At 46.7% G+C, this 16,853-nt stretch overlaps 1 protein-coding gene across 2 annotated transcripts in view; it reads right to left on the bottom strand.

Annotated features, from left to right (window-relative positions):
* The window catches only part of arhgap35a (Rho GTPase activating protein 35a), a 157,509-nt gene that overhangs the window by 54,144 nt on the left and 86,512 nt on the right, over positions 1–16,853 (bottom strand). For both annotated transcript variants that reach the window (XM_072490121.1, XM_072490120.1), the window contains one exon: positions 10,111–10,255. In XM_072490121.1, the coding sequence (XP_072346222.1) occupies positions 10,111–10,255 (145 nt within the window). The remainder of the gene's footprint in view (positions 1–10,110; positions 10,256–16,853) is intronic.

Genomic DNA, 16,853 nt, shown 5'->3' with positions numbered 1-16,853 from the left:
CGAGTATCATCGTGCATCAACACCAACCTGCACAACCATCCATTCCTGGCACAAAATCCCAGCTTTTAAAAAGGTAGCAACACACTGCAAGCTGAAAACAATGCAGAACATTGTACCTCAAGCCAAGATAGTCCAGCTTTGCCTTTACAACTAATGAGAACACCTGAATTCTCAATTAGCGATCATGCCCAAAGAGTCGTTCATTCTGTACACAATACATTGCACATAACAAAGGCTTCTGAATCATTTCTTTTCCACCTCTCCCTAAAAAAAAGGCTCTTTATTTTTAGCCAAATTTGATCAGTTTAAAATTAAAAGCAATTTTACTTTCAAGTGAGGATTAAAAGTATTGTTCCTCACAACATTTGAAATAAAAATCTGTACCAATAATAGATTTGCATGGAGCTGGAAGCTACTTTTATTAAATAGTGAAATTTGTTGATGTTAGCTTGTTCATACAGCCTTTTGTTGCACAACTAATGTCTTACAAGCCAGGCCACTCACTCGTACAGTTCAAAGAGAATCATAAATGCCCAATTAAGATATTTTGCTCTGTGAGGGAGGAAACGGAAAGGGGGGGGGAAGCGAGAGGTGATGGGAAAGTGGAGAGCAGGAGTGTGCCAGCAAAGGTGGGGAGCGGTGGAGAGAGAAGAGGAGGGGCTCGCCATGGGGGTGTGGGGTGCAGGAAGGAGAGCGAGAGAGCAAGCGAGAGTTATAAAATGTGACGCCCTGTTAATTGGTAGGGTTGAAATAAAAAAAGCAGGAAAACACTGTTTAGGATGTTGGGTAAGAATGGCTCTGCTGACTTCCGGGTGCGGCGATGACCAGCTAAGTCGCACGTTTCGGCAGCTCCCGGCGGAACGGACTTTTGGGCTCTCAATAAGAGCCCCAACGGCAATTTTAACGGCTAAAAGCACTGTGCGGTAAACCAGAAGAGAATCCCCCTGGATACGGATGGAAAAAGGAGAGGAAAGTGGCCGGATTGCGGTGGATCCTTTAGAGCAGCGGCAAGGAAGGCAAGCAAAAACCAAGATGGCGTCGGAAGGTGGCAGTTTAATATGGGGCCCTGAACAACGAGTTTTTGAAACGCTGCGTGGAAGAGCTTAAAAAGGAGAAGAAGAAGGAGCTGTTGGCCCCGATATTACAGGCGATTGAAGGGCTAAAAGATGAGCAAAAGACCCAGGAGCGGGAGCTTCGGGTCGTGAAGGCAAAGGTTGCCGAGAACGAGGACGATATACAGGGCCTGGTGGTGAAGACGGAGATGCACGAGGCACACCATAAACGATGTGTGGAAAGGCTGGAGGTGCTGGAGAATAATGCGAGGAGGAAGAATTTAAGGATTCTTGGTCTTCCTGAAGGTGCAGAAGGGGCGGACGTCGGGGCATATGTGAGCACGATGCTGCACTCGTTGATGGGATCGGAGGCCCCGACAGGTCCGCTGGAGGTGGAGGGAGCCTATCGAGTTATGGCGCGAAGACCGAGGGCTGGAGAAATTCCGAGCCATAGTGGTGAGATTCCTCCGTTTTAAGGACAGAGAGATGGTCTTAAGATGGGCAAAGAAAACTCGGAGCAGTAGATGGGAGAACGCGGTGACCCGCGTATATCAAGACTGGAGTGCGGAGGTGGCGAGAAGGAGGGCGAGCTTTAATCGGGCCAAGGCGGTGCTTCATAAAAAGAAGATCAAATTTGGAATGCTGCAGCCGGCAAGACTGTGGGTCACATATCAAGGGAAGCACCACTACTTTGAAACGGCGGATGAGGCGTGGACATTTATTGTTGAAGAGAAATTGGAATGAGTGGGTTATTAAAAAAGAACGTTCGAGACAAAGTGGTGGGGCGAATATGGGGGGCGAAGAGGGGGGAAAAAGGGGGGAGAGAGGATTATGATGTTGTTAATCCTGCGACCCGGTAACTTTTCTCTCTTCCACAGGTTGTGGGGGAAGGAGGAAGGGAGGTAGAGGAGCTGGGGGCGTTGGCCATTGGGGGCGGGGCCAAAAGGGAAGCGCGGGCTTTGTTCCCGCGCTATGATAATTATGGCGGGAATAGGGAAGCAGGAAGGAGGGGGCGTCGGTGCGAGCCGAGGTCACGGGGGGAAGCCGAGGTCGGCCAGAGTATGCGGACTTCTGGGAGCAACATGGGGGGGTGTAACTACGCTAGTGGGGGATCTAGCGGGGGGGGGGGGGGATTTACTGGGTTGCTGCTGCTGGGGAGAAGGGAGAGCTGGTATGGGGTGGGGTGGGCAAGGCGGGGGGGGCACCGCCTGGGGGGGGGGGGGGGGGGGGGGGGGGGGGGGGGGAGGAGACACAGCTGCGTGGGAACCGGGTGAGGAGCTGGTTAAAAGGGGATGGCTAATCGACAAGGGGGGGGGGGGAAGAGAGAGAGAGAGGAAAGAGCCCCCCAACCCGGCTGATCACGTGGAATGTGAGAGGGCTGAACGGGCCGATAAAGAGGGCACGAGTACTCGCACACCGAAAGAAACTTAAGGCAGATGTGGTTATGTTACAGGAGACGCATTTGAAACTGATAGACCAGGTTAGACTACGCAAAAGGATGGGTGGGGCAGGTGTTTCATTCGGGGCTGGATGCGAAAAACAGGGGGGTGGCTATATTAGTGGGGAAGCGGGTAATGTTTGAGGCAAAGACCATAGTGGCGGATAGTGGGGGCAGATACGGGATGGTGAGTGGCAAATTACAGGGGGTGGTGGTGGTCTTAGTGAACGTATATGCCCCGAACTGGGATGATGCCAACTTTATGAGGCGCATGTTAGGACGTATCCCAGACCTAGAGGTGGGAAAGTTGGTAATGGGTGGAGATTTTAACACGGTGCTGGAACCAGGGCTGGACAGATCGAGGTCCAGGACTGGAAGGAGGCCGGCAGCAGCCAAGGTGCTTAAAGACTTTATGGAGCAGATGGGAGGAGTAGACCCATGGAGATTTAGCAGACCTAGGAGTAAGGAGTTTTCGTTTTTCTCCTATGTCCACAAAGTTTATTCGCAAATAAGACTTTTTTGTTTTGGGAAGGGCGCTGATCCCGAAGGTGAGGGGGAACGGAGTATACAGCCATAGCTATTTCGGATCACGCTCCACATTGGGTGGACTTGGAGATAGGGGAGGAAAAAGAACGGCGTCCACCCTGGAGAATGGACATGGGACTAATGTCGGATGAGGGGGTGTGTCTAAGGGTGAGGGGGTGTATTGAAAAGTACTTGGAACTCAATGATAATGGGGAGGTCCAGGTGGGAGTGGTCTGGGAGGCGCTGAAGGCAGTGGTTAGAGGGGAGCTGATATCAATCAGGGCACATAAAGGAAAGCAGGAGAGTAGGGAACGGGAGCGGTTGCTGCAAGAACTTCTGAGGGTGGACAGGCAATATGCGGAGGCACCGGAGGAGGGACTGTACAGGGAAAGGCAAAGGCTACACGTAGAATTTGATTTGCTGACTACGGGTACTGCAGAGGCACAGTGGAGGAAGGCACAGGGTGTACAATACGAATATGGGGAGAAGGCGAGCAGGTTGCTGGCCCACCAATTGAGGAAAAGGGGAGCAGCGAGGGAAATAGGAGGAGTGAGGGATGAGGAGGGAGAGATGGAGCAGGGAGGAGAGAGAGTGAATGGAGTGTCCAAGGCATTCTATGAAAGATTATATGAAGCTCAGCCCCCGGATGGGAAGGAGAGAATGATGTGTTTTCTGGACCAGCTGGAATTTCCTAAGGTAGAGGAGCAGGAGAGGGTGGGACTGGGAGCACAGATCGAAATGGAGGAAGTAGTGAAAGGAATTAGGAGCATGCAGACGGGGAAGGCTCCGGGACCGGATGGATTCCCAGTTGAATTTTACAGGAAATACGTGGACTTGCTCGCCCTGCTACTGATGAGAACCTTTAATGAGGCGAGGGAAAGGGGACAGCTGCCCCCGACTATGTCAGAGGCAACGATATCGCTTCTCCTAAAGAAAGAAAAAGACCCGCTGCAATGCGGGTCCTATAGGCCTATATCCCTCCTGAATGTAGACGCTAAGATTCTGGCCAAGGTAATGGCAATGAGGATAGAGGATTGTGTCCCGGGGGTGGTCCATGAGGACCAAACTGGGTTTGTGAAGGGGAGACAGCTGAATACGAATATACAGAGGCTGCTAGGGGTAATGATGATGCCCCCACCAGAGGGGGAAGCGGAGATAGTGGTGGCGATGGATGCCGAGAAAGCATTTGATAGAGTAGAGTGGGATTATTTGTGGGAGGTGTTGAGGAGATTTGGCTTTGGAGATGAGTATATTAGATGGGTACAGCTGCTGTATAGGGCCCCGATGGCGAGCGTGGTCACGAATGGACGGGGGTCTGCATATTTTCGGCGCCATAGAGGGACGAGGCAGGGATGTCCTCTGTCCCCATTATTGTTTGCACTGGCGATTGAGCCCCTGGCAATAGCACCGAGGGGTTCCAGGAAGTGGAGGGGAGTACTCAGGGGAGGAGAAGAACACCGGGTATCTCTGTATGCGGACGATTTGTTGTTGTATGTGGCGGACCCGGCGGAGGGGATGCCAGAGATAATGCGGATACTTGGGGAGTTTGGAGAATTTTCAGGATATAAACTGAATATGGGGAAAAGTGAGTTGTTTGTGGTGCATCCAGGGGGGCAGAGCAGAGAAATAGAGGACTTACCGCTGAGGAAGGTAACAAGGGACTTTCGCTAGTTGGGGATCCAGATAGCCAAGAATTGGGGTACATTGCATAGGTTAAATTTAACGCGGTTGGTGGAACAGATGGAGGAGGACTTCAAGAGATGGGACATGGTATCCCTGTCACTGGCAGGAGGGTGCAGGCGGTTAAAATGGTGGTCCTCCCGAGATTCCTTTTTGTGTTTCAGTGCCTCCCGGTGGTGATCACGAAGGCTTTTTTCAAAAGGATTGAGAAGAATATCATGAGTTGTGTGTGGGCCGGGAAGACCCCGAGAGTGAGGAGGGGATTTTTGCAGCGTAGTAGGGATAGGGGGGGGCTGGCACTACCGAGCCTAAGTGAGCACTACTGGGTCGCCAATATCTCAATGGTATGCAAGTGGATGGGAGAAGAGGAGGGAGCGGCGTGGAAGAGATTGGAGAGGGTGTCCTGCAGGGGGACTAGCCTACAAGCTATGGTGACGGCGCCGTTGCCGTTCTCACCGAAGAAATACACCACAAGCCCGGTGGTGGTGGCTACTCTGAAAATCTGGGGGCAGTGGAGACGGCATAGGGGAAAGACGGGAGCCTCGGTGTGGTCCCCGATAAGAAATAACCATAGGTTTGCTCCAGGGAGAATGGATGGGGGATTTGGAACATGGCAAAGAGCAGGAGTAACACAATTGAGAGATCTGTTTGTAGATGGGACGTTTGCAAGTCTGGGAGCGCTGACCGAAAAATACGGGTTGCCCCAAGGGAATGCATTCCGGTATATGCAACTGAGGGCTTTGGCGAGGCAACAGGTGAGGGAATTCCCGCAGCTCCCGACGCAGGAGGTGCAGGACAGAGTGATCTCAAAGACATGGGTGGGGGACGGTAAGGTATCAGACATATATAGGGAAATGAGGGACGAGGGGGAGATTATGGTAAATGAGCTGAAAGGGAAATGGGAAGAGGAGCTGGGGGAGGAGATTGAGGAGGGGCTGTGGGCTGATGCCCTAAGTAGGGTAAACTCATCGTCCTCGTGTGCCAGGCTAAGCCTGATACAATTTAAGGTGTTACACAGGGCGCATATGACTGGAGCACGGCTCAGTAAATTTTTTGTAGCCCGGCGCAGGATACTGTTGATGTGGAAGGAAGCCAAGCCCCCGGGTGTGGAGACCTGGATAAATGACATGGCAGGGTTTATAAAGTTGGAACGGATTAAGTTCGTCCTAAGGGGATCGGCTCAAGGGTTCACCAGGCGGTGGCAACCGTTCGTCGAATACCTCACAGAAAGATAGAGGGAATGGAAAAGAAGAAGACAGTAGCAGCAGCCCGGGGGCTGGGGGGAAGAGGAACCAGAAGGACTCTCAGGGATGTTAGTGTATCTGTAAACTATGTATAGATTGTTGTTATAGGTAATTGTATATTGGACTGCTAAATTGTATTTTTGGAGTATTTATTTGGGACCAGGCAGTTGCCACTTAGTTTTGTTTTTTTAATTTCGATGTTGTTTATATATTATTTATTTCTTGCTTAAAACTGGCCATTGTTATTTATATTGTTATATTACTGTGTAAAGGATACACAATGTACTGTCATGGTTGGCCAAAAATTTTGAATAAAATATATTTTTTTTAAGAAAGAATGGCTCTGCTGAAAGTGGGTAGGAATTGCTGCTGCTGTTGGGATTAGTACATTATAGAAGGTGGCACCATCACTAACTGGCACCACAGGAGATCCACCACCAGGTGACTAAATAGCAAGATTCGCTTCTGCAATTCATGAGGACACTCAAACTCCTTGATGGAATTACCAGGTTTTAATCACTCCCTGGTATTCATTGCTGCCTGTGCACAGCATAGAATGTAACCTACTTCAGTGTTGGTATTTCAGTTCAACATAATGGCAGACATGCACAAAATATTTATGCTACATATACTTAAATTGTGGAAAATTCACTGTAATACAACTGTAGAGGTTTTTGCCAAATTTGAGGCACATGTGGTGATGCCGTTTAAGCCACACACAGCAGAGCAGCTGTTTTTAGATCTATAACTAACCTGGCCGCAACTTGTGATGAATTAAGATCACAAAAAGCAGTACATTGCACAGTATTAAAAAGTAGTTCATTTTATTGTAACATGTATAGTTATAACATTGATCTACTACATATAAATTAGTAATGGCAAAAAAATCAGAAATTTTCCATATTTTATAGCAAGTACCAGCAAAAATATCTGTGCAAGCTACTCCCTGAAGGGTTAACCTCTCCACCAGCAGAAACCTATTAGATTTTAAGAAAATAAATTCACTGGCATTAAGCCACATTTCTGTTTGCATTGTTACTTTAGTCCTTTTAAATTTGAGTGAAACAATCCACATTCAAGCAGCATTCTGAGAAATGAATGGATACTTTCCAATAAGAATATTAGCTGAAGGAAAATATTCTCTTGTCAACGGCCCTGATGGCTTGGTTGGCAGTGTGTAAAGGAGCTATAAGAGCTACGAGATGCCAGGTTCAATACATGATCTGTTTTGGTCTGTTACAGTTGGAATGTTATAACTGACTTCAGAGGCCGTCTTTAAGATGTGACTTGGACGAGGAACATGAACGATTGTAATCGAAGCAGAAGTGAATATATTTGGGGAGAAGAACAGAAAGAGGGAAAATAAGGAGCAAAAATCCAAACTATTGGCAGAGAATGCAAATATCAGGGCTTACAGACTAAGAGCATTTAAATGATCAGAACTGGCCAGTGAAGCATGCCAATCGCAATCACAGCTTTTATACATCAACACCTTAAACAGCTGGTCAGGACATGTACAGACAATGAGCAGAACGACTGCAAGTAATCTGGACTATGCAGCGATTTCTCTTGCAATTACTCTAAAAAATCCTCTGTTAGAAACATGCCAACTCGCTACCTTGATTGTACAGTAAATTAAAAAGTGCCATTTCTCAAAAGGAACAGTATGCAAAGTAAGTGAAGCAGGCTGGTTAAAGGCTGCGCCAAAAGAAGCTAAACCAGCATGCCCAACACGAGATGCTGGCCATTTCCGGTGCACAGTGTGTGTCAAAACTGGGCCCAGTGTGACCAGCTTCTTGGGCAATTGAGAGCAGCTGCCCATGCAACCACCCACCCACTTTGGCTGCAATTACCCCAAAAAAAAAAAGGACTTTGATCCCTCTAATTAGTTTCAATGATTTTAAGGTGTCAAAAAGAATCTTTTGCTTTCAGACTGCTGCTCTAACTCAAGACAGATGGTCAATCTTGGGAAGCATATCCAGAAACAACATTCATGAAATTTAAAGAACCCCCCATAAACTCAGCTTTGAGCCCAAGCAGAATATTTTGAAATTTAACAGAATTTAATCGAAGAGCAGCCCTAATTTGTAATTGTCAAAAGCTGACAGCATGTGTGAAATAACAATAGCTGTTTTTCACAATTATATAGTACTCCAGCAGGATAAAATAATCCACAAAATGACATTTGACAATTTCAGTCCTTCTCCAGTCTCCGACAGTGCAATTTAATGCAGGTTATGGGCATCACTCATACAGGTGAGGTACAAACATTTAAACGGAGAACTGAAATCGGAGGCTCACATCCATCGATCCACCCCTGTTAATATCAATGAGCCTTGCATTTTTGGTAATATTTAACTCTTAAGCAGGCAAACAAGCATAATTAAGAATGGAGATACTCAAAATTACAAAAATAAATCCCTTATTTTTATTATCCATCTCAATTGCTGGGTTCTTTCCAGTTGACGAAAAGCTATACCTGCTTAAATCCTGCCTTTGCTGACCAATTTTGTATGTTCCATTTAAGATCCCATGACAAACTGCACAGTAGGGCACTTGGCTGCTTTCAATCCAGGGCACTCTATTGTGCATCCTCTAATTACAGACCTCATTGTGTAGACTCATTAAATAAATAACCACTGCTCCGTTATTCACTGCCAAAGCCCGGAGTTCTGTGCTGCTTAGGTAGGACAGAGCACTCGGATTAAATGCAGGGATTGTTTTAAAAACAAGAAAGTCTTTCATTCCCCACCAACTAGCCCCCACATTTCCTTGGGTTCTCTTCGCTTCCAATGTCCCACTCCTAACCTTATTGCCTTACTGTCCGAGAATGAAAACTGGCACCTTACAGTTGAGACCTTTGCCAATGTTACTCAGGATCCAGCTGTTTGTGTCTGGGGATGAGGCAAGTACACAAAGCTCACTCTCTAATCTTCTAATCCTTCCCTTTGGGGGAAGTTCATGTTTACTTGCTTTCTGTCGCAACAGCACAGCCAAGATAATTGGTCTAACCCATGTATCCTACTACCGTTGCATAGCACCAGCATCCCACAGGGAAAGGATGGCTTATGTTAAAACAAGTATTAAACTGAGAGTTTACACAAATACATTTATACCATCAATGCTTCAACAGCAGTCATGTGCTGATAAGGCCTCTCCTATTGGACGGTGGAGTCCACAGGCATAGTGAACAAGATGAAGAAATCTTCACAACGTTGTGAAAGAATTAGTGAGGAAATGAGGACTCTTATTGCATCGAGTGAACCACCTGTACATTCCATTTGTAACTAATCAGATTTAACCTCAAAGCAAAAATGGGAACTACGTGCCATTTTATTCTACGTGCCTCTACTGAAAAAATGCAGGCATTTCGTAGATCTTTAAAAACACACTCTGCATTCTATGCTTCTTTCGCCAGGGTTTAGAGAACCCCAAAGTGTATCATGGAGTTCACCTGACCCACAACTTTTAATAGATTGTGGTATGGGGAGCACACGGCCCACTCTACAGGTGTGGTACAGCAGAAATGGAAAAGTACTTTTTAAAGCAAAACAATGTTTGTTCCATGAACTCAAGTTAACCTTTTTAAAACATAGTGAACATCTTAGCAACCAACAATTCAAATACAACCCCCAAAGAATACAACACTAAGTAATCCGTAATAAGTTCCCAAACAACATCCAGAAGACAAAAGAAACACCTTTTAACAGAAGCACATCAGGTTTACATTCACTACTGAAAACATTTATAATTCTGAATTCACCAAATGATCAAGAGGTAGTCTTTTCATGGCAGAGAGAACAGCAGTACACCTGCTTTGGCTGGCTTCAGCTCCAGCTCTGAAAACAAAACTGAAACACACCCTACAGCAAACAGCCTAAAACGAAAGTAAAAAGCTGACAGACAGCCCAGCTCCACCCACACTCTGACATCACTGATAAACACCCATTTCTTAAAAGTACATTTCTTCAATACCCATTTTTAAAGGTACTCTCACATGACAGAATCTAGAGAATGTGTTCAGTTACGCTGTGTAAAACCAGTTTCTGATTAATGAGCAAAATTTGCCCCAGCCAAGTCGATCAGGTACAAGATTGGTACATGTGCTGACACCTGCATGTTATATTAGTTGAAGGAAATCAGATGCACGATATCAAAAATGTGGTCTTACCATTATAATCAATAAATTCTATGCATTTCTCGATGAAGATAGGAATAGGCTTCTCCATTGTCACTACTGAAGTCAGAGGCACTCCAAAATAATTGCTTTCCCAAGTACTCTTTGAAATGGAAGGTCGAGGTTTGGGCTTGGGCTTCTGTGAATGAAGGAAATATGCAGAAGATTTTAATAACATATAAATCTACATTCATAGCACACTTACCAGGACAGTATTGAGGACTGATAAATTCTCAGATTAAACTTCAGGGATTTGACTGCGGAACAGGACAAAGTCACGTTCGCTCTCATGCTCGAGATCCATCATAGCTTTCTATCATGTGAAATGAATAACTCACATATTTAGGATTTGGGCCAATAACGGCATTCTGCATTAGAACACAGACTATAGTTCATATAGTTTCCATTGGCTGTAAAGTGCTTTGAGATGGCCCCAGGTTGTTAAGACACAACGTAAATGCAAGTCTTGCTTTCAGTTTAGCAAATAAGATATTCACTGCAATGCAGCATCTTTTTTTTCTCTTCTGATCCACCTCAACCACCTTGTTAAAACGTCAACACTTCAACAAACTGACTCAGAGACCTTCTCATGACACCATTGCAGATTAAACATGACTCATAATTAGGTGGGCTGCAACAATCGTCGAATGCAAAGACAAACTGAACAAAATATTATAAATCAGAGTTACAGTCAAGTTTTATAAAGCTCTGGTTAAGCCACAATTGGAATATTGCTCCAGTTCTCTTCACCACACTTCAGGAAGAATGCAAGGGTCATTGAGAGGGTGGAGAGATTTGCCAGAATGGTTCCAAGGAGAGGAGTTTTCATTACAAGGTTAGGTTGAACAAGCTGGAGTTATTCCTGGAGCAAAGGAGGTGATGGGGAAGTCAAAGAATTTTCCAGATTATGGCAGGTTTAGACAAGATTATGGCAGGTTTAGATAAGGTAGACAAAGAAAGGCTTTTTCCACTTGCTGATGGTACAAGAACATGGGGACACAGATTGGGCATAGATTTGGGCAAGAGATATAGTGGAGGGGGTGGTATGAAGAAAACCTTTTTTTTTTTTAGAAACACAGCAAGTGGTCATGACCTAGAACTTGCTGACAAGGGTGGTGGAAGCAGGGACAACTAATGACTTCAAAAGGAAATGGATGGGCACTTGAGGTGCAGTGATAGAGTGGGAGAATAGGACTGACTGGATTGCTCTATGGGGAGTTGGCATGGACTTGATGTGCCAAATAGCCGCCAGTGTTGTAATGGCTCTAGGGTTTACAAGATGGAATCTAGTGGAGATAAAGCAGAGGGAAAGTTGCTGCAGTAACCATGGAATCCCAACAATGCAGAAGGAGGCCATTCGGTCCATCAAGTCTGCACTGACCCTCTAAGAACAGCGGCTCCCCCGCAACCCCACCTAACCGTTGGACACAAATGGGTAATTTAGCATGGTCAACCCACCTCACCCGCTCATCTTTGGACTGTGGGAGGAAACTGGAGCACACGCAGACAGAGGGAGAAAGTGCAAACTTCCCACAGTCATCCAAAGTCGGAATCGAACCCAGGTCCCAGCCACAGTTAGGCAGCAGTGCTAACCACTGTGCACCCGTGATGCTTTTTCACATGTCGCGCAAGCATCGTATGAGCTACCATGGCACTGAGCAGTCTTTCCAATTCAGACAGCGTTTGTGTCCATAAACATTTGATTAACAAATGTTGACTGAGGGCAGCACGGTGGCACAGTGGTTAGCACTGCAGCCTCACGACTCGAGGTCCCGGGTTCGATCCCGGCTCTGGGTTACTGTCCATGTGGAGTTTGCACATTCTCCCGTGGCTGCGTGGGTTTCGCCCCCACAACCCAAAGATGCGCAGGGTATGTGGATTGGCCACGCTAAATTGCCCTTAATTGGAAAAATGAATTGGGTACTCTAAATTTAAATGTTGACTGCAGCACATAAGTTTCAAATGAATTTTGGGCTCGAGCAAAAGAGACAGCGTGACCTGACAAACTGCACCACTTTACAGGGCAAAGGAACATCAAACTTGCATTACATTTCAAGCGCTAAGAGCAATATGTAAATTTGTCGAGGCGCAATTTTGCAAATGTCAGCTCAAGATTATTTCAAAAAAACTAATCCATTAGAATCAGAACAATTTAACAGGAGATTCATCTGAACAGCCGACTGACAAGCTGTGATTGATCATGTCAATAGCTTTTGTTATTGGCTGCTGAACAGCACAGCACTCTGCTTATATCGGAGAAGCACAGATATTAGTTTTAAAAATTATAACTACAATTTGGTTTTAGGCCAATTTTGTACATTACATTTAATAGCAGACAAGATTGAGTGCAATAGTTAAGCATTTACAAAGTGACCTGGAGACTGATGCTGGAATTGTGACATTGGTTTTGTACATTGCTATGGTTATTTGCTGAAGGAGCATTAGCCAAACACAGTTCAGATCCACCTTATCGAACATTAGAAGTATGGCATTACACCGGTGAAAATAGTAGCTATGTTCGCAAAAAAGATGCCTCTTTCCATTTTAGCAGCTGAAATTATTAAACCAAAAATTAAAAACGTTACTCTTTAATTAAAAAGAAAATCCAACATTCATCTTCCTCAGTGTCTAAATAATGCATAATGATATTCTTAAGTCAATTCTCACAAGATACCATTAGACATTCAAGCCAATCCCCTCTGACACATAGAATAGAATCTGTAAAGTGCAGGAGGCCATTCGGCCCATCAAGTCTGCACCGTCCCACTGAAAGAGTACCCTCCCGAGGCCCATGCCACCATCCTATCCCCATAGCCCCCATCCTATCCCCATAACCCCCACCTAACGTTTTGTACACTAAGGGACAATTTAGCATGACCAATGCAACTAACCTGCACATCTTTAGACTGTGGGAGGAAACCGGAGCACCCGGAGGAAACCCACGCAGACACTGGGAGAACGTACAAACTCCACACAGTAATAATAATCACTTATTGTCACAAGTGGACATCAATGAAGTTACTGTGAAAAGCCCCTAGTCGCCACATTCCGGCGTTTGTTCGGGGAGGCTGGTACAGGAATTGAACCCACGCTGCTGGCTGTGTTCTGCATTACAAGCCAGCGATTTTGCCCACTGCGCTAAACCAGCCCCTTAGTCACCCAAGGCTGGAATTGAAACTGGGTTCCTGGCGCTGTGATGCAGCAGTGCTAACCATTGTGCCATCGTGCCGCCCTCGGCCTCGCAGCACACGAGTAATCGAGACCAAGCACAGTCTAAGTGAAGTAGGCTTAATGGTTTGGGATAATTAGACTTGCACAGTACATAAGAGGAAAATAGAAGTGTTGGTAGCGAGACCTTGCCGGAATGTTTATACCTTCACTTTTAAAGATCTGCAATTTAACAACAGCTTGTATTTATATAGCACCTTTAACTTAATATTCCACGTCAGCATTTTATTATCAAACCAACTATGACACAGTCGCACAAGGAGCTATGAGGACAGATGATCCAAAGCTTGGTGAAAGAGGTAGGTTTTAAGGAATGTCCTGAAGGGGGAGAGGTTTAGAGAACAAATTCTGGACCTCAGGGCCTTGGTTGTCAGATTCACCGCCACCAATGGTCGAATAAAGGAAATTGTGTTCAAGAAGCTAGAATTGTGAAAATGAACTGAAAATGAAAATCGCTTATTGTCACAAGTAGGCTTCAATTAAGTTACTGTGAAAAGCCCCTAGTCGCCACATTCCGGCACCTGTTCGGGGAGGCTGGGACGGGAATTGAACCGTGCTGCTGGCCTGCCTTGGTCTGCTTTAAAAGCCAGCGATTTAGCCCAGTGAGCTAAACCAGCCCCTAGTAGGAGCCAGTTGAGTTTGGAGAGATAGGGTGGGCTAATAGCAGAGAGAGCTGAAATCAAGGATGAAAGTTTGAAATTCAGGCATTGCTTAACTGGAAGCCAACTTAAGTCAGTACGCACGGGGTAACATGCTAATGGGGTCTGGGTGTGCATTGAGACATGGACAGCAGTCCAGGATGATTTCAAGTTACAGAGAAATGGGAGGCCGGCTAAGAGTACATTGGAATAGTTAACGCAAAGAGGGACGAAGCTACTCGTTTTGCATGAAAGGATTTTGCTGGATTACTTCAACAACCAGCAATGATTTCTTCTGTGCAAGTGGTATAGAAAATTAAACCAATTCATTTCATGCAAGAGGAGCTTATGGTTTCACTACAATGGCAGACCGAAGTAGCATTCCTTGTCCTTGCCAGTTATCTCCTTGAGCAACTGAGGTGAACTACAGGTGAAAAGCAACTAGATTTAGCTTAATTACGTTTCAAGCTGAGGAGATATTTATACAGAACTTTGCCCGAGATGATGAAGTAACGTAGGGTAAATTCCACAACAGATTGTACATGACCTTTGGAAGGAGTGGGGCTTACAGGCTGAAAGGCTTTTCCTCATTCCACGCTTAATATTTTTTAAGGGTTACACGAATCATAAAATGTACAGTGCAGAAGAGGCCATTTGGCCCATCGAGTCTGCATCGGCCCTTGGAAAGAGCACCCTACTTAAGCCTACGCCTCCACCTTATCCCCGTAACCCCACCTAATAAGGGAAATTTAGCATGGCCAATCCACCTACCCTGCAATGGGAGGAAACGATGTACCCGGGGAAAACCCACGCAGACACGGGGAGAAAGTGCAAACTCCACACAGACAGTCACCCGAGGTTGAAATTGTACCTGGGATCCTGGAGCTGCAAAGCAGCAGTGCTAACCACTGTGCCACCGTGTATGGATTTGAGCAACATTTAATCTCATAATCAATACTTCCTCGAAGAGCTAAAAGTACATGTACATTTTAACCAAAGTTAACTATCTTTGCACAAAGTGAAATCACATTAGTGCTAGGAATCTAGCTCAGAGGAGCTACTGAATTAGACACTAATACACACCATCGAAACAAGCTATGACAATATGCCCAGATGTAAATTCATCTTCTTCACACTCAATCATTAGAACTCTTCCAGTCAATGCACAATGAGGTCACTATTTACTTGAGGAATACTCAATAACCCTTTCAGGCAGAAACAGAATGGATGCCAAATATGAACATAAACATCACTACCATAATTGGACATTACCACTTAACATCTGACATATGCAAGGCAATGCTCTCGTCAACACTTTAAGTGTGAGCAAATGGAGGAGGATTTCAAAAGATGGGACATGTTACCGCTCTCGCTGGCGGGTAGAGTGCTGTCGGTCAAAATGGTGGTCCTTCCGAGGTTTCTGTTTGTGTTTCAGTGCCTTCCCATCGTGATCACCAAGGCCTTTTTTAAGAGAGTAGGCAGGAGTATTATGGGGTTTGTGTGGGCGAAGAAGACCCCGAGAGTAAGGAGAGGGTTCCTGGAACGTAGTCGGGACCGAGGAGAGTTGGCGCTGCCAAACCTGGGGAGCTACTACTGGGCAGCAAATGTGGCGATGATCCGCAAGTGGGTTATGGTGGGAGAGGGGGCGGCATGGAAGAGGATGGAGATGGCGCCTGCAAAGGAACAAGCTTGGGGGCGCTGGTGACGGCACCGCTGCCGCTCTCGCCATCAAAGCACACCACGAGCCCGGTGGTGGCGGCAAGGTTGAGGATCTGGGGCCAGTGGAGACGGCACCGGGGTGCAATGGGAGCATCGGTGTGGTCCCTGATCAGGGGTAAGCACCGGTTTGTCCCGGGGAAGATGGACGGGGGGGGGTTCCAGAGCTGGCATCGGGCGGGGATTGGAAGAATGGGGGACCTGTTCATCGACGGGACGTTTGCGAGGCTAGGGGCACTGGAGGAGAAGTTCGAGTTACCCCCAGGAAATGCCTTTAGATATATGCAGGTGAGGGCTTTTGTGAGGCAACAGGTGAGGGAATTCCCGTTGCTCCCGGCACAAGAAGTTCAAGATAGGGTGATCTTGGGTGTATGGGTCGGGGAGGGCAAGGTGTCGGAAATACACCAGGAGTTGAAAGAAGAGGGGGAAGCGCTGGTAGAAGAGTTGAAGAATAAATGGGAGGAGGAGCTGGGGGAGGAGATCGAGGAAGGTCTGTGGGCTGATGCCCTGGGTAGGGTTAATTCCTCCTCGTGTGCCAGGCTCAGCCTGATACAATTTAAGGTGGTCCACAGAACGCACTTGACAGGGGCGAGGTTGAGTAGGTTCTTTGGGGTAGAAGACAGATGTGGAAGGTGCTCAGGGAGCCCGGCGAACCATGTCCATATGTTTTCGTCATGCCCGGCACTGGAGGGGTTCTGGAGGAGTGGCGGGAGCAATATCTCAGGTGGTGAAAGTCCAGGTCAAGCCAAGCTGGGGGCTAGCAATATTTGGAGTAGTGGACGAACCGGAAGTGCAGGAGGCGAAAGAGGCCGGCATTCTGGCCTTTGCGTCCCTAGTAGCCCGGCGAAGGATCTTGCTAATGTGGAAGGAGGCGAAGCCCCCCAGCCTGGAGGCCTGGATAAATTATATGGCTGGGTTCATAAAGTTGGAGGATTAAGTTCGCCTTGAGAGGGTCTGCGCAGGGGTTCTACAGGCGGTGGCAACCGTTCCTAGACTATCTCGCGGAACGTTAGAGGAAGGTCGGTCAGCAGCAACCTTGGGGGGTGGGGAGAAAGGGGGGACTGCCTGGGAGGGTGGATGAGCAAGAGATAACATGAAGGGTTGGGGAAACTGGCACGTACGGGTGAGGGCCAGTGTACAAAGCTGTGTAAATAT

The sequence above is a fragment of the Scyliorhinus torazame genome, chromosome 25 (genome assembly GCF_047496885.1).
Source record: "Scyliorhinus torazame isolate Kashiwa2021f chromosome 25, sScyTor2.1, whole genome shotgun sequence".
NCBI lineage: Eukaryota > Metazoa > Chordata > Chondrichthyes > Carcharhiniformes > Scyliorhinidae > Scyliorhinus > Scyliorhinus torazame.
Note: the sequence above shows the minus strand (reverse complement) of the source record. Positions and strands in the feature narration are given on the sequence as shown.